Source organism: Amia ocellicauda, chromosome 2 (assembly GCF_036373705.1).
Source record: "Amia ocellicauda isolate fAmiCal2 chromosome 2, fAmiCal2.hap1, whole genome shotgun sequence".
In the NCBI taxonomy this organism is placed as follows: domain Eukaryota; kingdom Metazoa; phylum Chordata; class Actinopteri; order Amiiformes; family Amiidae; genus Amia; species Amia ocellicauda.
The window spans coordinates 26,492,628-26,514,599 of NC_089851.1; the positions used below are offsets into that span (position 1 = coordinate 26,492,628).

The 21,972-nt window shown below is 38.5% G+C and overlaps 1 protein-coding gene across 1 annotated transcript in view; it reads left to right on the forward strand.

Annotated features, from left to right (window-relative positions):
* The first annotated feature begins 49 nt into the window (after positions 1–49).
* bmp6 (bone morphogenetic protein 6) overlaps positions 50–21,972 on the forward strand; it is a 42,999-nt gene continuing 21,076 nt past the window's right edge. The window contains exon 1 of the mRNA XM_066722069.1: positions 50–1,371. Within this exon, the coding sequence (XP_066578166.1) occupies positions 966–1,371 (406 nt within the window). The 5' untranslated portion in view covers positions 50–965. The remainder of the gene's footprint in view (positions 1,372–21,972) is intronic.

Consider the following 21,972-nt stretch of genomic DNA (forward strand, 5'->3'; position numbering starts at 1 on the left):
GAGTTGTGCTGTCACAGCGCATAAACTGTGTAACCAGCAGTAAGAAATTAAACATTAACAAGTTCTCTTGCAGGGCGTGTGTGGCTATTCAGACGTCAAATACACTACATATTTTACATTTGTTTCCAATTAAAATCTATTAAGAAATAATTGAATTGACATTGACATTTAGTTCCCAATCAACAGGTTGATTAAACAGGTGAAAATATACACCTACACGCTTTATAGGGTTATTGATTTCTATTTCCCATGATCAAGTCTAAGCAAACAGTTTTGTTAAGCTGTGGTCACCTCAACAAGTTCCCATTTGGACGCAGGGACAATTACAATGTCTCGGAAAGCTCCTCCTATGGCTTTGGAGACAGTCCCGGTGCGGGGCGGGTTCAGAGGGACTGGACACGCTAGATCTGCTACCTGCACATGCAATCTGCACACGGGCTGCTGAGCACAGACCGCAGGGGATCCACTTGCAGTAGATCTGGCATAATGTTCAGCGAGGACGACTGATGAAAAACATGATGCTCGCGAAGACCGATTGATATTTAAAACAAAAACCGAAAATGCGCAATTGTGTTCAACTCAACCAACAGGGCTTTACAGCTTAACCAGTGGAAACTCATACCTAAATAAGATTATTGCAGTCGTCTCGTTTTGACTGGACCGGTTCAAGTGGAGCTTAATGGACTCTTTAGCAAGCAACCCTGCTGGCTTTCATGGAGATTCATGCGGCAACCAAAGTCTGCGGAGCCGCACATCTCATTGCGTCGCACTTTCTATAGTATCTCATATGGCTTGAATGGGACGGTGAGCTGGTCTTCCAAGAAACTTTGAACGCGCCAATCAATTGCTTTAATTGCAGTTTCACCTGCGGATATTTGACACCCCAATAGATCAGCGCCGAGGTCAATTTTAAACTCCGTATTTTGAAAGTCAGACAGCCCGTTTGATAAGAAACTGGATATACCATGATAAGCTACTGTTTCTCTTTTGGGCTGTTGTGGTGGATCTCTCTCCATGTCTTCGGCGCTGCTGGTAGCAGTTTTTTATTTGATGGCAATAACGAAATCCACTCGAGCTTCATCCACAGGCGGCTGCGCACCCATGAGAAGAGAGAGATGCAGAAAGAGATCCTGTCCATCCTAGGGCTGCCGCACCGACCCAGACCGCATCTGGCGCACGGGAAGTACAACTCGGCCCCGCTGTTCATGCTGGACCTGTATAACACCATCTCAAACGAGGACAGGAACGAGGTGGACGGACTCCTGGACCAGTTCAGACCCGTCTTTACCACCCCGGGTCCCCCTCTGGCCACTTTACAAGACAATACCTTCCTCAACGACGCGGACATGGTGATGAGCTTCGTCAATCTGGGTAAGTCGGCGCTGTCACCGTCCCTATTGATGATAATGTTTCAGTGGGCAGATTGATGCTGGTTTTATACGTTTTAATGATGGGTCATTATGAAGAAACAGACCGTGATTAAGATGCGCACTCAACACTTACATTAATGATCGTGTTGGCGACAGCTCGGCTGCTATATTTCCACCTGCAGGGATAAAGACACTGGTGGGATAAGACGTGATGCATCTTGTTTTCTGGGAAATATGTTGATCTCCACAAACTAAAATGGATGGACAGGCATTTGAAAGCTAAGCTCACGTTGTCGAGTGTGATTTGATGAATGTGAGATGTCGGTGCTGACTAGCTAGCATGAAGAGACGGGGTGGATGTTAAAAAGTACCATTGACTGTATTGGTTGACACTTGCAAGGGGGATATACGAAATAAAGCCCCGAGTGTATGTTGAGCTGAGGAAAAGCCCAGCTAACAATATTACTTTGCTACAATGTTGCGCTGCTTGAAGATCCGATCTCACCTCCAGGCATGCAATAATGACACATGCATACTTTAGCCGACAAACCCGGATAACAGTGACATTAAGTTAGAAATAAAGTGTATTCTATTAGTATTTTTATAAGGGAAGGTCGCGACATGCATAGCATTATAATCCAATATATTTTAGTGACCCATCAACCATCAAGCTGAGCTTTTACTCTACAATCGTTGTGTTTTTATGAATGCTGTAGTATTACGATGCATACAGATGCACAATCAGATCTGCTCGTATTAATGTTGACCCAAATCATGACAGAACAGTGAGGGGAAATTGAACTGTCGGTCATCATATCCAAACACGGATGTAATGAGTGATCAACACGTCAAACACTGGATGTGCAGGACGTGTCCGGGAGAGCGCAGACGAACCCGTTAGAAACCCCCACTGGGCGGATCCGCTGCTCGGTGCCAGCAGCTCTCACCCGTACAGTGGACCACTCTGTGCTGTTACTCCTGTTGAAAGCATATTCGGTGGCACCCTGATTTTAATTCTTTTGTGAAAATGCATACATTATGTCGTGATTTTGTTTTAGTAGTGCACAGTATCACTACATAATCGGTTACAAATTCCGGAATGCAATCTGTGTAAAGGATTAGTAGCATGCATGTGCCTGGGCTAGGTCAATCTTAACCAAGGTTTGAATGAGTTGTAAAGGTGTAAATGCAAAGATGAGAACTGTGCTGCGTTTTCTTATGTGCCTGAAGTTCACTTTATGGTTTAATGAATGGTGGGTATCAATTCTGCACGGAAGAAAGTTGTACTTATTCTTTAACTATATGTAATGTCAGAAAAGGAAATGTAAATGTTTAAAAGTGGCCTTAATAAAAATTAAACTAAAACGTGCATGTAAATATGTTCAAAAGTTTAATTTGCTATAGTATGTCGTTTTGTTTTTACTTTTCACTTAACATTTTTATTTAAAAGTTGTTATAGGACAATAAGATATCAAATTACCTGACGTTTTTGGTTAGCCATGCAAATCCCTGTCTCTGGTTTTACGACTGAAAACTATCAATCTGTAATTCAAATAAATCTCTAGCAATATATTTCAAGTCCAAGATGCATGATGGATGCACATGGATGTGCTCACACACAAACTTTGGCAAACCAATGGCTGCCATAATGTAGGATCATTTTTTACATTCTCTTGTGTAATGTCAGTGTAAACTGAATTGTATTGTTTGTGTTGTTTTGATGCATTTCTGTAATTAGACCACAACATTAAGGGTGTACTTTAATCATAAGAGGTTAAACATGAAAGGCCATGGCAAGTCCCTCCATTTGCTGTGCGAGTGTTTACAGAAGCAATCTAAACAGACTGTATGAAGATAAACACAAAATTTAGGCCAGACACATCAGACCAAATTACACAAAGCTGTTTTGATATATTTTGCAGGCTATTGTCACATTGCGCAGCTTTAGAGTTCAATAGATTGTGTTTGGAAGAACTGCAGCTTGTGCCACTACAAAGTGAAAACGTATTTTGAAACCTAACCACTCGATTATGAAAATGGTGCAGAACAGCTAGATTTCTCTAAATAAATCTGGTTAGCATTGTTTATTGTTGAACATTAGGACAGAGGCCTTATGGTCCCAGCATTAGAGCACTTCATTAGTTCTGTGGCCAGGCTTATTGGGGTGGACTTCTTTCCTTGGCAAGGATACAGTTAACACGTGCAGTTTATTTACACTATATTAAGTGTAAATAAACAGCACTTTTCATTGTAGTTGAATATGGGGGATTTGAATAACTTTTAATCTAAGTAATAGACAATGACTATTTGTTTGAAGGATGGATTCAGGTTAATAGAGAGAAGGCCATCATTGCATGGTATGGCCTAACAGACTTTAAGCAGAAGAGTAGACTCTCTTTGTGTAGATGGAATTCATTAAGCATGCCAAGACAAGGGCAACAAAGCCGCATGAGCGTCACCGCCAAAGATATTTCTCTCTGGGCATGGCCTAGCTGCCTGTGTCTTCTCTTGATTCCAAATGTCACACCCTTGACAGCTGAGACAGCTAGTGGGTCAATTAGATATAGCTTACTTCCATGTCTTCCTTGGTAAAAAATGATTTTTCTGTTACATTTGCATTTGTTTTTATATAGTATCTGATTTAAAACAAAAAAAAGTTTGTCTTGATATCCTTGTATAACTATGATTAGTTATAGTTATACCCCCCCAATCCTTATCTCATTCCCTGAGCTTGTCAAACTCCAGCTCTGAAACATTAAATAGTAAATACTTATATTTCTGAAAGGATAATCCACTGAACATCAGCACAATGTGACTTTTCGTCTTAAGTAACATGCCTGTGAGTTTTTAAACTGTCATCATTCTGATGTCACCACTTTCAATGTGTCAGTTTCCAGGCTTGTAGAGAGGACTATGCTCAGGTGTGTTTCCTGTTTTAAGTGGCAGCTGCTGGAGGTACTCCATGCACCTGCTTCCAGCAGTTCAGGGTTTGGAGAAAGGCGTTTCTTTAGCAGTTTGAAATCATGACTGTCAGACAGGAGCTACAAACACTGCCCAAATGCAAGCTGACATCTGTAAAATCATTGCTGTAGACTTGTGTTTAATAAAGTGTCTGGATATAAAATGTAGAATTTATGGCTCAACACTTAAGAAATGCATGTTTAAGGTTATATTTTTCACCATTTTAGTATTGTTGTTTAAAGAGGATTATTTTACATGAAAACTACAGGACAATTGCGAATTCTTTTCTAGGGAGTTAGCATCCAGGATCTTGCCCTTTAATACTGTTTACGGGACTATCATGCTAACAGGGCAGGCTTCAGATCCAGGTCTTACTGTACCTTATTTGTTAACAATGTTTCATATTTACAAAAAATTACAGAAGTGCAATAATACAATGCATACAAAATTCTATTTTTAAGTGTTACAGAAGTGCCATAGTACGTAAATACAAATAGCATACATTCTTGTTCAGTGAGGTAACAAGTGCAGATATAATACAGTTGAGTCCAAGGTATGTGCTAAAGGGAGGGGGTGCATGGAAACATCGCAGTAAAACAATAGAAGTACTAACCGTACATAAGTACATGGCAGCATAATGAATGATAGCAAGAATGCTGAACAGCTCGGGAGAATAAGCTGCTGTATTACAGGTAAAGTTGGAACAGATGTGTCTTGAGTAATCGCCGGAAGGTGGTCCGGGATTGTGTGGTCCTGACCTCAGTTGTTCCACCACCAAGGGGCAAATGTTGAAAAGTATGGGGCTATGGAGGTAGGAAAGCAGAGACGGGGTAGATTCTTCTGGTGAAGGAGGGCCAGAGAGGTCTGGAGGGAGTCTAAAGAGAGGTCAATCCAGCAAAGCTACTGATTTGATTTAATCTTCTCATCTTTTATGTGGTGGTCTTGTACAGTGCCTTGCAAAAGTATTCACCCCTTTGGCATTTTTCCTATTTTGTTGCCTTACAACCCTGGAATTAAAATAGATTTTTTTGGGGGTATGTATCCTTTGATTTACACAACCTACCACTTTGAAGATGCAACATTTTTTTTATTGTGAAACAAACAAGAAATAAAAAACTAAAAAAACTTGAGCATGCATAACTTCACCCCCCCAAGTCAATACTTTGTAGAGCCACCTTTTGCAGCAATTACAGCTGCAAGTCTCTTGGGATACGTCTCTATAAGCTTGGCACATCCAGCCACTGGGAGTTTTGCCCATCCTTCAAGGCAAAACTGCTCCAGCTCCTTCAAGTTGGATGGGTTCCGCTGGTGTACAGCAATCTTTAAGTCACACCACAGATTCTCAATTGGATTGAGGTCTGGGCTTTGACTAGGCCATTCCAAGACATTGAAAGGTTTCCCCTTAAACCACTCGAGTGTTGCTTTAGCAGTATGCTTAAGGTCATTGTCCTGTTGGAAGGTGAACCTCCATCCCAGTATCAAATCTCTGGAAGACAAACGGGATTCCCTCAAGAATTTCCCTGTATTCCTTCAATTCTGACCAGTTTCCCAGTCCCTGCCGATGAAAAATATCCCCACAGCATGATGCTGCCACCACCATGATGTTCTCGGGGTGATGAGAGGTGTTGGGTTTGCACCAGACATACTGTAGCATTTTCCTTGATGGCCAAAAAGCTCAATTTTAGTCTCATCTGACCAGAGTACCTTCTTCCATATGTTTGGGGAGTCTCCCACATGCCTTTTGGTGAACGGCATGTTTACTTATTTTTTTCTTTAAGCAATGGCTATTTTTTCTGGCCACTCTCCCGTAAAACCCAGCTCTGTGGAGTGTACGGCTTAAAGTGGTCCTATGGACAGATACTCCATTCTCCGCCGTGGAGCTTTGCAGCTCCTTCAGGGTTATCTTTGGTCTCTTTGTTGCCTCTCTGATTAATGCCCTCCTTGCCTGGTCCCTGAGTTTTGGTGGGCAGCCCTCTCTTGGCAGGTTTGTTGTGGTGCCATATTCTTTAAATTTTTTAATAATGGATTTAATGGTGCTCTTTGGGATGTTTAAAGTTTCGTACATTTTTTTTTTTAGCCCAACCCTGATCTGTACTTCACAACTTTGTCCCTGACCTGTTTGGAGAGCTCCTTGGTCTTCATGGTACCGCTTGCTTGGTGTTGCCCCTTGCTCAGTGGTGTTGCAGACTCTGGGGCCTCAGAACAGGTGTATATATACTGAGATCATGTGACACTTAGATTGCACACAGGTTGACTTTATTTAACTAATTATGTGACTTCTGAAGGTAATTGGTTGCACCAGATCTTATTTAGGGGCTTCATAGCAAAGGGGGTGAATACGTATGTTTTTTTGTTTTTTATAATTTTTTAAAACAAGTGATTTTTTTCATTTAATTTCACTTCACCAATTTGGACTATTTTTTGTATGTCCTTTAAATGGATTTTTATTTGGATTTCATGTAAATTACAGGTTGTAATGCAACAAAATAGGAAAAACGCCAAGGGGGATTTCCTTGACCTCCTTCCGGCTCTTACTCAAAATGCATCTTTTCAGACAGTACTTGTAATATTAGTCCTATACTCTCCTGTAAGATAGCACTTTACAATGTTTTATTATACTTCTTGCGTTACTAGTAATTGTATTATTTTGATTTCCCTTTGCACTTGTCTGTGACCTAACATCTTGTCTGCACCCATCTGCTTTTACAATCCAGGATGTAAGACCTAATTTATTGTTTACACTTGTGTAAATTGGAATTTCTAAAATGTATTATGTTTTGAATTGCACTCTTATGTAAATTTGAATTTGTGATGTTTTATGCCTTGTACTGAACTGTATTTGTGCACTTTGTATTGCGCATATATTTTGTAAGTCACCCTGGATAAGGGCATCTGCCAAGAAATAATACTTTTGCAAGGCACTAGGTTTAATCTCTTACATTTTCTTTAATGTAGTTGGATCTGGGATAAATTCTATAGTTTATTTTGTCCATCTTTGGTCTAGTAATTTGTCAAGTCCATTTTAACATTTTCGTCAGTGTTCACACTTTTTTGTTCTCTGATACTTTTATTCGTTTTTCCATCTCGTCTTGAGAGAGAGAGAGATACTTTATAGGATTCTTGCTAGCAGTTTAGTTATAAGTAAATCATTATGCTCTATACTTGAGTAACATGTGCCTAAAAATGTTTTTTGCTTTGAAATTCAAGATTTTTGAGAAAAAAACAAACATCAATGTGAATGTGTTCTTTGTGGAAAGTGGGAACAGGTTGTTGTTGAATGAAAGGGGGGGGAAACATTAAGCAGACCTGGTGTTGTACAGTAAAGTGAGGAATACCTATCTACTGCTGTACTAACATTTATCTTCCCTTAATGTGACAATGCCACTTTCAGAGTTCCAAGAAGTTTACTGTAGTAAAAATACAGTAATTCTTTACTGGAGTTTGGTCACACTTCTGTCAGACTGTTATTGCCTGAGCATACCAGTGACAGATATGTCTATTCATTCATTCATATCGGAACTAGGCAGTTGTGCAGTTATCTGCAGATATTTTCTGTCTGTATCATACCAACATTTGACATTAGGATGCCAAGCCAGTGTAATATACAACAGTTGCTCCTGGACACTCGGCTTGTCTGATCATGCTCCACATTTGTGGCTTAATTTGTATGGTGCAATAGACATCCAGACATAGCAATCTGAGAAGAAATCATTCTGCAGTAATTCAGTATACATACCAACACACAAACTGCAAGCCTCACATTTGCTAAATGGGAACGTTGTGAACTTTTTTTCTCCATCATACAGATTTGGAGAAGAAGGTTCAAAAGGGCTCTCTTCTCGGTACAACATCTAAGAAACATCATAGAAAAATGTGCTGGATCTAGTACCAGACCAGCTGCTTCATATCATATCAAATATATTATACAATTTATTGCAATTCATACAAGGGTATTCAAATAGCACTTTATCTCCTTCTGGGAGATTAGTATTTAAACATTTGTTGATTCACATAAACCTTAACATACATCAAATTAAATCTGTATGTAGGTTTTTAACATACTGCAGGTCAAGCTTAATGGAATTTTAACCAAGCTTCCCATTTTGATATGGGCGGTAAATGAAATAATGTATTTTTGCAGGTGTCTTTTATGTTCACAGCCCATATTTTATTTTTATTGGTTGAGAACAAATATGTAAAAAATCTTCACAGAGACGGTGACTCATTATTTTAATTAATACAAATTAACATGTTGGAATGTACGAACGTAATGATGTCCATGACATATTTCGTGACAATTAATATTCTTTGTAAAATATTTATTTTATATACAATATAGAGTTCAGCCTTCTTAGAAAGTAAAACAAGATATTATTGCTTTCATAACAAGAAGTTTTTTTTTCTTTCATGCAAATACATGCAGCTGAAATGCTGTGGTTTCCCTCCACTTTACAGTAGTAACTATGGTTAATAAATACAGCTGTTGACAGGATACCAAACCTCTTCACTATAATGTACCTTCATGCTGTCTCTAAATATTATTCATACCTCTCTGCAGCAGAATGAACGGTCTTTCATTACTCCTTTCGTAAGTGAGGTAAAGCCACCCACACACTGTACCAGTATGCAACCAGCATTGCTGTAATGCTTAATTGGTGATTGAAGACCTGGGTTTCACAAGATTAGTCCAGTCTAGACAATTGTAGATTATTCACAATATAAAGTTTTTTAATGGTTGTTGAGAGTTTGAAGAACTAAGTCTTAAAATAAGCAGTTTAGTTGCTCTCGGATATGCCTTAATTCTCTAACATGATTATAGAATTAATTGTATACAATCACAGAATTAGTAGTTTAATGCAGAAGGCTTTGTGCAACCTTTTGTTTATCCTCTAGCAATACCTTCATTGAACTCAACACAAAGGATTCTAAAATCTCCATAAATCCTAGGAAAACCATTTCAGATGCATTTCTGTGTAAACTATTGAAAGAAAGCAGTTCTTCAATTTGAAGCTTTCCACATCTCTTCATTGCAAGTCAGCACAATCAAGCTATACTGATGTAAAATGTATATATTTATTAAGCTTAGTTGGCCAATTTCAGCTTTTCCTTGTTAAAGAGAAATGGATTTTGGCCTCTGTTTTATCCATCTTATTTTGCCTTCAGACTTCTCTTTGATTTTATGCTTTCATGTCTCAATCTGGAAATGTAATCCAGAAATTCCCAAATATATATTCACCTTATTTCTCAATTCTTTTCTGGTCTAGTAAACAATTATTTGCTCTATTACCCTGTTAAAATCACTAATCAATTAAGACTTTTTTTGTATTTCCTTAAAAGACAAATTCACATATATAGCTGTCTAGTAGATTAGGTACTTCTTTACTTTCAAGATTACCAGTATATGTCTGCTATCCTATTAAAAGTCTATTTTCGTTAGTTATCCCTACGAAGAAAAAAAATAGAAAGGTAACTTTGGAAAGTTCACTATTCTTGACATCACCGTAAACTATTTGTTATCACTCTGATGCCAGGGCTTCTGTTTTAGATTTCTCCTGTACAGCTTCTTTCCAACATGTGGAGAGGAATAACTCATTTTGCTCTGACAGAGATTAGTGTAAGAGGTCTTTGTATGGAAAAGTCATGCATGTTGCAAGAATACCATCAATCAACCAAGTGTTGGTTTAATCTCCGCAGATGTATTCTGCTGAGATGCTTGATAACCAATACCTTCCGAAAGGTTAGAAAAGAGTTAGGGCTCAAAAGTTTTTAATACCTCAAGACGTCTGTGGAATATTTTTTTGGATCCCCTGCACACTGAAGTCCATTGTACAGATGTGTGGTCAAAGGGTCCTTGTATATTCATTACATACTTTAATACTTTTAACATCCAGTCCAACTTGATTAAAATTGCATCAGTTTTTATTTACCTTTGTCACAGAGCATGTCCATTTCTTTCTTATTTTTGGTCTCCTCCATTTGTAAAAGTACTGTGGACTGGTGAGCCAGAAAGAGCTCGGACAAGTTTCTCAACGGGACACAAGGGAATTTCCCAGGCCATGGCAGAACTCTGGTTTGCCAGCTGAGATCACCAACGTGATGCCAACTTAGAACAGCTGGTCGGGTTCTGAGCTCAATTATAGATCACACAGTGGGGAAGTTTAGTGCTCTGCCCTGCTGTAGAAATAATATAATGGCTTTGAATGTCCTACTTAACTAAAATATTATATAGTAGCCCCTCTCCAGAATTTGATTTTGTATTGTAATCCCTCCTTACTTTTTAGAGTAAATGAAAACAAAGTATATTATTTTATAGAAATTCCGCTTTGTTCAACTATTTTCCGAGTATCTTAACCCCTTGACATGGAATCATTTTGTCATAATACAAAATCAAACGCATCTTATTTTTCCTCTTGCAGTTGCTTTTGTAGGTGTATTGCAGAGGATTCTTATAAAAGGTAACGAAGAAACAAGGCCTTAATTCCCAAACATGAGATCTTGGGAGCATACACGCATCATGAACGTATAGTAAAATTTCCAGAGCGCAGGGCTTGACTGAAGTCCAGTTTACATGATTTATACCTCCTTCAATATTTCAAATCGTGTGTAGGCATGTGTACATGTTTGCACAACGTTATTGTATGGGCATGGAGAACTCTTGGAGATTAGAAAAGTTATGCCTGTTGCAATGATTGTGGTTGTTTTGATGAACGTGCTCTGGAGCAGTTTCGGCTTCTTTTATCTGTCCATCGTATATTTCTACACTTTCTGTTCACACCGCAGTGGGATTGTCTTTTATGCACAGTGTTGAGTAGATACAAGACGAAGCACCAGGGCTTTTTGTAAATTACCCAGCTGTGCCTGGAGAACAGAAGGACCCTATTGTTGAAGGGGCTGCATTCAGTGAGGGTTCAGATAAGACTGCTTTCATAAACGGACTGGGCCATTATCACTGGGCCTGTGTTGCTGAGAAGCAGATGCGGCCAAATCCCATCAGATGAAGTGTTGCTGTATTGGGGAGGTATTTTAGCCTTTTAGCTTTGACAACGTGTAGCATATTCAAAAGCGCTGGCGGAGAATACACAATCACACTGTCTCCAGTTTATCAGCATCTCCCTCTCCAGTAATCTGCTTGGGGTAAATTATACACAGTTTGTCTTAAAAGAATTATCAAATAACATGTATACAGATGACTGAAGTGGAAAAGCGATCTTTGCAGTTTTGAATACAGAACTTCAAGCCAGGTGTGTGCACACCAGTTGACACAGTAGATAATTCTCGGCAATAGAAAACAAAAGCTGCCATCTCTCTCCTACGCTATTCAACCATATCTTCAGATATTCTTCGCAAGTCCTTCTGAAGCCACTGTGGCGTATTGGACCTTTAAAGCAGTTACTTTGCCGAGATGTGTCCATACAGGTAGCAGTTGTCTCATCTCCGTGTAATATTTTGTATTCAAATTCCTTCCCATCAGTTGTGATGTGATATTATCACATATTCCGTAATAAGGGTCATGCATGTACAGGGACAGTTGTGATGATTCAAGGTACTGTCAGTGAGGCAGAGGAATCCCCCAGGAAATGTAATCGCCTCTTCTTCGCCATCTCGTGAGAGCATCAAAATTATCCAGGACACAGTAATTGAAATACTGTGCATTTGCTTGAAAGGGGAAGATGAGCTTTAGATCGCAGAGCTGCTGGTCAGGGCTAGTCAGAGTTTCCACAGCATCACTCCCAAACTGAGTAAGTTCAGACAAACAACCCAAAAACGTTTAAACAGTGAATTATCACAGTGGGGGAATGAAGGGGTAGCTGCACTTATCTTCTATACTATCTAACCTCTGTCTCTTATCTGTGCAAATATGTAAGCAAGAGAATAACTTCTATTTATTGCTGTGCACCTTGTAAATTAATCTGGGTATTAGCTTGCCCATGCCTTTATAGCAAGTCCTAACCTTTGTGTAAATCCCAAAAGCACAAACAGACCAAGGCAACCCATGGACAATTTATAAGTCTCAAGAAATGCAAACCAGAGAACCCAAAATTACCAAGACTATTTTAATTTTAAAAATATTTTTTGTTTATTTTCTAATTGCCTCTGAATATACGCATGGCAAGTAAATAATGTAATGAACTAAAGGGGAATAAGATCTTTTCATAGCAGATCTGCTGGTCAGGCCTAGTCAGTTTCCACTGCATCACTTCACTAAGTTTAGTGAAGAGAATGCAAAGTGAATTCAGTATTTGTAAACAATTTAAAAATTAATATATATTTTTATATGAATGTCTGTATTGCATAACAAACTGTTAAAAGTAGTTACATGGAGTTACAAGTATTCTACTTGTACATTTTGTAAGATAATTTGATATGCTTGGTTTTTCAGTCAATCTAAATAAATAGTTGAACTGAAAACTCATAGCTCAATTGGTTTCTCTTTTAAGATTCTTTTTAGAGGGAAGATGCGGTCAAGTCACAGATGTGCAATAATCATTTAGTTATGACAAAAATAGGAAACTAATATCATTCAATTATATTACTGAAAATAAGTAATATTAAGCTTCTGCTGGATTACATTAAGAAACAGATAATACCCGGTTTCTCCTTTCTCCCCACAGGACAGCTTAGGTCAGTCTGATCATGTAGGCAGCAGTGTGTCTCTCCTCTCCTGCTCTTTCTTGTTGCTCGTTGAAGAATGAAGAAGTTAAGAGACTAAACTTCTCTTTGTTTTCCTTTTTATAAAGTTTCCTTCCAACCAATAACATTTTACCACCACCATGACTTGGGTTCTTTATGCTAAAGTAATTTAGAAGTCTGGGGTCCTTTTGAATTTGGCTAGGAGCCAATAAGAGGACAGGTACATTTTGGTCTTCTGGACATACAGATAAGGTTAACAGGGGCTACCAGTAGCTACCAGGGAACTTAGATAAAAGGAAGGAAGTCTGTTTCCTCTACCGAACCAGATAGAACAGAATTTCACATAGAAAAATACATTCTTACAAATAATATCAATTTGAAACATGTTTGTTTGATGTATTTTGTTTAGTAAATATTATTAATGAAACTAGAGTTATTTATAAGATATGTATTCACTGATTCAGCCTAGAGGAAACTAAATAATCCTGTTCATTAAGTGAGTAGTGGTTTTACAGCAAAAATTGACTAATTTGCCAGCCAGTTGACTTCTATAACAATCAATGTTGGTACCTCCAATGGTTTTGATAACTTCAAGAAATATTTTACTGAAGCCTTTAGATGTATCCAGGTTTGCGCCACTCCTCCCTGCTGAACATTTCCATCTTCTCTGGGTGGTGTGTGCTTGTGAGCTGTGTTATTCAATTCCAACCAGTGGACTGGGGTCTGTAGATTGTGCTGGCGAGTCTGGAATGTTGATATTATGCTTCCTTAACCAAGTCACTGGCTGCAAAGTCCATCTGAAACCCAGCTTATGCTTCTTGACAGAGGACTTTGTATCTCAATGATCCCAGGGTTTGTTAATCATTTTGTGATTTCCTTTATAGCTGTCATTAGACTATTGTTAACTTAGAGATCTTCTGGTAATTGTGTACCATGATGGTGTATTGGACTGACTAGAGCTACTTTTCAGGTACATTTATTTTTGACATATTTAATATGTCAAAGTTGTGTTGAAATATATGTAATTGTTTTTGGCAGATACGCTATTGATATGCAAAGTTGTTTTTCTCTCCATCTTCATTTGTTTGCAAATTCAACTTTCATTTACACATTAGCAAGGGTGTGAATACATTGGATGTCTCCTGTATAAGAAACATATATCTCCCTTTTGTCAAGACTTAATTTGCAAATAGAAACAGGACTAGAAACAAGCTTGGAAACTTAGCCAGCTGTCTTATTTTTTCTTTCTTTGTCTTTACATATGTATGTCTTAAAATAAAACCAATTACAAATGCATCATATAGGCTACCACTTTCATAGAGCAGCTACTGGACTGTGGAAATAATCTTCCCCTTAATTTCCTCCCCCTTATAACATTAGCATTTTATGGCTTCTCTCTTAAAGAGTTATAGATGTCTCAAGTGCCATAGGTGTTACGTATCTTAAAACAACATGGCGCTCACATATTTGGATGTGGAGCAGCTGCACTTGCCAAATGAGCTGACATATCTCTCCTCCACTCCTTCTGCCCCGTGATTCTGTTGGTCCAGACACAAGTGATGAGCTATAAAAGTGCTGCTCTTTGGCCCATCTTCTCTTCACTTGCTGGTAAACAGACTAAATAACGTAATGCACAGCTGTTAGTAGCAAAATGAGTTGCCAGCATCAAAATAATTTCTACATTTTCGGTACCCTGAGGATTACTAATTTGACACTGTAATGGCATCGTAACGACATAGACCAGCAATGTTGGGGGGGGGGGGGGGGAAGGAATAATTTACAATGCGTATGGAACTCTGTGAAATGTTGACAAAATTAGTAAGGTTTAGGGAAAACTTCACTGCAATTTAAGCAATGTCCGTACGTTGTGTTCAGTCTGAGTAATGGAAAGGTGTCATACTCTTTAGTAAGTCACCCCCTAAAAGAAGGTAGATGGGATGATACAATGAGGGATTGTTAGCCCTCCTTATCCATTTTTTTTTCTCACCCATATTTATGAGGACATGCCTGAAAAAACATGGCCTTTTCTCACAACAAGCACACCCAGTGAAGTTACACTGGAGAACGGGCACCGCTCGCTTGGTGGAGGTTGTGCTGACAAATTTACGACCTCTGAAATCCATTTGGCTGACTTTCTAAACAAGAGAGATCAGGGAGCTGTTTCACACTGATCCACTCCCTTTTTTACAATCTATACATCAATCATTTTTGCTCTTCTAAAAATAAATACATATAGACTATACAATGAAATTACTCTGAACACAGTTCAACAACTGAGCTATATAATCATCATCCCTATTCCATGTAATTCTTGCAAGACAACTCCATTTTATAGATTGAGGTCTGTAACCATGGAGTCACAGGTGGACGTATGGCATGCCTTAACACCATCCTGTGACAAGTGTCTTATAACTACAGCTAAGGTGGTATTCATGAAGATAAAAGATTTGTGCTATAGGAATCATTAGCACATCATAATCGCAGAATAAGCGGTTCCTTAAGGTACACATGAGAAGTGTGCACAGGTCATGGCTCAAGTAACACTAGCACTTCCAGAACACAGAAAATATGTTGGCAAATTCAAAAAAAAAAAGTCTTGGTAATGGCACAGAGTTTGATTGAAACTCTGAGATATGGCCAAAAATCAGGCTGCTGCCACCTTCTACCAAATACCCCCTGACACCCTTGGAAGATATTGCTTTTACCCTGCACACAATACACATTTATAACACACATATATACAACCTCAGATCCTCAAGAAATCTTCAAGGTAGCAGTCTTGATCTCCTGGAGCACTGAGAGCATCTGGTACCTGCTGGAATTTTTTTCTAAATGTGTGCTTGTGAGTTGCCAAAAACTGCAGCTTTGAAATGGCAAAAGAAATGTATCGCACACAATAATATGCACTCTAGGCCAATTAATGAGGTTGGACATCCTGCTTCATTTCCTCATAAAGCCAGGGCTGTGTTTGTGCTTAATCTCTATCTAAGGAGGATTTAGTAAGGTTTGCCTTTCTCTAACATTTCTGGGTATTGCAGTCCTTCAGACTTTCTACCTTCTTTCTCCTTTCTTGATATCATGAAGGGAGTGCTTGATATCAGAGAAATGTGACGAGAGCACACTTGTGCTGAAAGGCAACTTTATTAGATAATTTCTGGTCAGAACACATTCTCTATCACTGCTAAATTATTAGAGCTATTATTCTGTAACAGCTGATGTTAATGACTACCCATGTCTTATTTTTTGAGTGTTAATGTGTCATGCTTTAAGACCCCTCAGATTGTGGCTGTTGAATATGGCATTGCACATGCCTAACCACATAGCCTTTATGAATGAGGTGTTCTAGACTTGTGAATGTCAAAGTCCATCATAGTTATGTCTATGAATCATTTAAATAACTAATGGGGAAAAATATTTCTTACAATATCGGTGGAGTAAACCCAGTCTTGGAACAATGTGCTTTGCATTCTTAAATGTACAGTGTACAACACAGAATCGACAATTTTAATCGACATTTAAAAGCTCCCTCTTTAGAATTGTTTGACCATTGATTGATTGGCACATAAATGTTCTGTTTACAAACAGCATATACTGGAGAGCCAAAGACTGTTTTACACTGCGGTTGCTTGCGAAACGGGAGTGTTGCAAGAGACATACACAAGCTTCTACCTCTGAGCTCTGGAATGCTCTCCACCAATATTTTGACTTCTGCTTTGGAAACAGCTGTGTTTCCTTTTTCAAAGATATTTTTTCCTTATTTATCGTATCCCTCAGGAAGAATTTATCTCTCCTGTCTGACACTGGCTTCCTCCTCTAAATCTGCCTGCTTACTGCCCAGTGGCATGTCAGACGCACACCTGCTACAGCAGACTCTCAATAGTTCTAACAGGTTGCTTCTTGAGCTGTAGGTCTGGTGGGAATAGCCCTCAAATATGATTCCAAAAAATCCAAAAGCGCAATAAAAGCGACCTTGACGATAATCATCACAGACTTGGCAGACGCTAGAAATGCAAAAAGAAAATGGGGCTTTGTAAAACATGGAAAGTACATCAAAATCAGTACAGTATATCCCTGTTTATATTTACTGTGTTTATATAGGCTATGGAGTCATATGTTTTGTTCTTTCATTTTGGACCGATTCAAACCAGGAATTTGAGTGTTTTTAATGTTTCACGTTCTAAACAATGTCAGTGTAAATGTACCAGACTTTAAACATTGTTCGATGTTGTACCCTCTCTTTTATACCAAATATATGGTTGTAAACAACTGTGATGGGATAGATGTGTAGTTGCAGATTTTCCAAATGGAGACGGTAGCCATCTCTGAAATCACTCAAGCAATTAAAAGGTGCAGTTATGTTACTTTAACAACTGAAGAAGCACAATTATGTATAATGCTCCATTTCAAGTTAGCTGTCTTGTGATGGATGATTAATTAATTGTCTGTTGTCAATTACAGCTGGAATATTTGCCACGCTAATTGATTTCTCAGTGTAATGGGGGTGAAAAAGGGATTATTTATCGGAGAGTGTATTTGCAGTTTGAGTGGTGTCCTTTTCCCCAGGATACCTTGAGATTCATGAAAAATAGCATTTAAAACAAAAAAAAAAATGACAGGAAGAGATAAAACTGACTGAAATGCAAGAGCTGTGAACCATTTGGTGGAAAACCACACCCAGCTCCCCATCTTAACCATAGTAGTGTTGAATCAAAGTGAATAGGCTTCATGTTTCTAGTCAAGCTGTGTGAATTTTACCCTATGGGAATGTTTTTTCATGCAACTTCAAAGTGCTCTGCAATTCTGTTTCCATCAAGGCTCCCAGTATGTGATTTAAATACCTCCACAATCATTCAAAAGATAAAATGTGTGAACAGCCTGAATGTGAGGTCTTTTTTTTTCCTTCTTCTTCCTGTTTGTGCAAGCATAACTCATCTTTACAGTATCCTCTGAGCTACAGTTGAATAATATTCATTCTGGTAGGGTGTGTACCCTACAGGAAACCTCAGACAAGGATTTGTCGGGAATCAGCTCTGTGAGAATAGAGAGCAACTAAAAAATCTCTGCCACGGTTGAGCTGAAACTGACACTTGGTGGGCATGTGCAGTCCTTCCCTGTCATGTAAAGAAAATACCACTGCACTGCATTTTGCTGAGTGTATGAGGTCTGGCTTTATTTTGAAGGCTCTGGTTTAGCCTGTTTCTGATAGCTGTGCTGTGACTTAATTGTAGCCAGCCCCCACAATTCCATTTCTGCCGAGATAATATAAGTGTGGCAGTGGGCGCTGTACCAAATCAAAACTTTTCTTGATGGTGTTTATTTTTTGTTTGACCCTGGAATCCACAGAATTTTCCTTGTACCTGATGCAAACATTGATTTATTATTTTAAGGTTAGGAAATCCAAGCTTAAATTCGGTCTATACCTTTAGTTATGTTTTAGTTCGATCATATGTCCATTTGAATGAATCTTATCTTTAAAAAAAGACCATACGAGTCTGTATCTAAACATTCAATGAAGGTATAGGGAGAAAAGGTCATTTAAGGATTTTGAGAAAGCACTTTGATTAATTAGACCATTATTTTTTAACAATGCCTTAGCTTTTATGAATGACCTTTTTTGGTTTTTACCTTTTTATCACAATTTTCAAGTTGAAAACACAAACATTTTGTAGTTGCTGTTCATATTTTACAGATTAAAATGGGTAATAGTTTTCAATGAGTTGCCCCACAGCAGATTGTGTATGTAAATGTTAATTGCCAAGCTTGTAGATGTACTGCAGATGTACTGTTGGATTAGCAGAGCTCAGGCACGCATACAATCATCTTCATGCCATGAAATCTCCCAATGACACACAGGTATGAGGCTGTGAGTGTTGCCATTCATTTCCTAGCAGATCCCACTGCTGATAGTAACCATGGCTGTAGCTAGGGGCAAGGACAGGAACACAGCGAGTCATCCTTTATGAGCAGGTCAGCCACTACTAGATGTATGATTCTTGTTATATTGTTTTTTGGCAGTGGCAGGTTTTTGTTTGTTGCCTGTTTAGTAATAAGACATCCCAGGGTTTTTGAGGTAGTAGAAATGTCACGTACATTACAAGAAAAGCAACTGACTGTACAATGTGTTTTTGTTTCCCTACATGACATGATTCACCTCCTATTCTTTTCCTTTTCCTTCCATTCTCTGTGTTAAACGATATCAGTGTTTCTTCTTCAAAGAGAAACCATTCACAATCTGGGAAGCCAGGCACGTGTATGTGAGTCACTGGGTGACAAACGCAAGCTCCCAGTCTGGCTGCTTATCAGGGCCACTCATGTAATGGGGTATAATTGCCAACATGTGGAAACTCAAGAGTTGTTTCCTTCAGACCCCAGCAGCAGTGACAGTGCAGTACAATGTCTTCCTCACACTCCCCGATTCCCTGGATGACAATTTCAAAACAAGCGGAACAACTTGATATCAATCATAAACTCATCTTCCTGGGAGTGATCCGTGACTGACCCAGGCTCCATGTGGATTACTTTTGATCATGGCTCTGGGTCACGTACAGCCATCGGTGCAAGACCACACTCGAGGACTCTTGGCTTGGATAGAACAGTTGCGTAATGTGCGGGACATTAAAACAGGAATGGTGGGAAGTCACAGACGCCAGCCTTCCCTAACCTAGCAGAATGTGTTTTTCCTCCGGATTAGGATGTTTCTCAGAGTTTATGAAATAGCCAAATACTGCACTTACGAAAATGTACTGCAGTGAATTTGGACTGCACTTTTGTAGTGTTCTTGTGGTTTAGCCTATGCTTATGTAATACGAGGAGTAGTAGGGTTAGTAGTACTCTTTTACTTTTGGTTTGCCATTATTTTCATACTATGTTTGAATTTTTCTTTACTATGCTGCTCTTCCTATAGTATGCCATGTTTTCTGAAGGTGCATACCTTCTACAGGGCAGTGAAATAAACCCAATGTTACAGCAAAGTTACTCCCAAGTAACTTTTTAATGAGATTATTTCCTCTCAGAAGTGTATTAACAGTTTGTTTGCTCTGTGCTAAACAAAAGCAACATGGCTTGGATGCTGCCAGCCCATCTTTTGTCAATTCTAGCTATTTCTGCAGTATCTCAATCCTAAATCTCAATCTGTTGAGGTTTAATTTTTTTTTGGGACCTGCGGACCTTAATTACATCCCAAAAAATAACTGTTGAAAGTCCTTTAATTATGAGTACTAGTGCAATTAGTGACTAAGGAGGGCTGTTAGGATGTGTGACTTGGATCCCTCAGGAGCTGTAAAAAATTTGCGAAAAGCCTAAGAGCATTCTAGTATAATTACATAAACACATCTGAATTCCTCAAATGCCTCCAGCAGCAGTGGCTTTTATTAGTTTAACCATTGGAGACTTCTTTCAAATCTGTGACTCATTGCCAAGATATCTCATTTTAATTTAAAGGCTTCTATGGAACACTGATTTGATTTCTTTACAAGTAGCGGTGACCAACCTGCTTTAAGGCAGGTGAGAATAAGAAACAATTCAAATGGAAATACAATAATAAAGACTATTTAAGCTAGCATGATTTATCTTCTATTCTCAGGGCTAAATATATGATCTATAAACTTTTTTTCCACAAGTATTTCAATACTTGTTCTTGCGGGGGATAAAAACATACTTGCATTATATTCCCATAAATATTGCGACATCAGATACCAAAAATACAACTGCCACAGTGTATTTAACGAGATGCCCACACAATCTGAATGTCCAAATGAATACGCTGCCATTCCTCCCACATTGCAGTATAGATAGTGCAGTGAGTGAAGTTAATCTCTGCAGTGCATTCTAAATTCACCTTTCCAGTTAATCCCAAAGGTGTTCTATACGACCTCTGTGTTGGGCCACAACATGACATTTCATCAATATGGGCATTCAACTATTTATTTGTACTTAAAAAAAAAAAGATGCCTCTTCTATAATGCTCTCACTGCTTTTTGATTTGTATTTCCCCTAAATTGATAAATAAACCAAATATTTGATTGTTAAGCACATCTTGTTTTATTGCACCTACTGCTGGGCATGATCTACATTTACAATCCAGATCAGATTTGCACTGTGGGATATTCTATTCTTACAGTTAGGCTCTGGACTCTGCAATGTTTGTTGTGATTTTGTTTTCCTTTAATCTTTTCTGGGATTAAAAACCTATCCAACATCTGTTAGGATTTTGACTGTGGTAGAAAGAGCTGCCTACGTTTTTATTCATCCCCCTTTTTATTTTCTCTGAAGAAATTAGATGGAAAATAGAATCAAAGCAACTGCTTTATATTATCTCCGCACAGTGCTAGAGCTCTTTTGCCTATGCATCACCTAGTATAAATATGCACTACCAAATAGAAATAATTCCATCTGAAAGTCTCCTGTTGTTAACATTGGGGATGGGGTAACCACTTGAGGTGTATTTGAAATATCTCAACATTCACATTAACTGTATTTTAGGTTATGGCTGAGGATTGTAGTTAGGCTTGAGGTTAGTGGTAGGGTAGGAGTCACAGCTAGGGATAAAGTTATGTGGGTACTGTAAGAGCTATGTATACCCCTTTAGTCTTGTGTTTTTAATGTGCTCTCTGTTCATCTTGCTGTCCTTTAGTTTGTTTAGTTAGTTCACCCACACCTGAAACTGTCATGCCCCACCAGTCTGAGGTGCTGTCTCCATGTTTTATAGTGTTGCAGATGCCAGTGGACACACGTGACACATGTGACAGTAACATGATCATTACCTGCTCATATATAATTTTTTAATTAACTGGATATTTTATTTTAGTACATCAGGGATTAAATATTAGCATACAAATGATCAGGTATGTGTATACGTGTGTGTTAGAAATTATTTGTTGGATGAATAACTGAATAATGTCATCTTCGCTAACTTCTAACTCCACATAAAGGGTTAAGTGACGGCACAAAATGTTACAGAGCCTTAATGATTGTTCTAGACACTACATTTGCAACTGACTTTAGTCGTCCA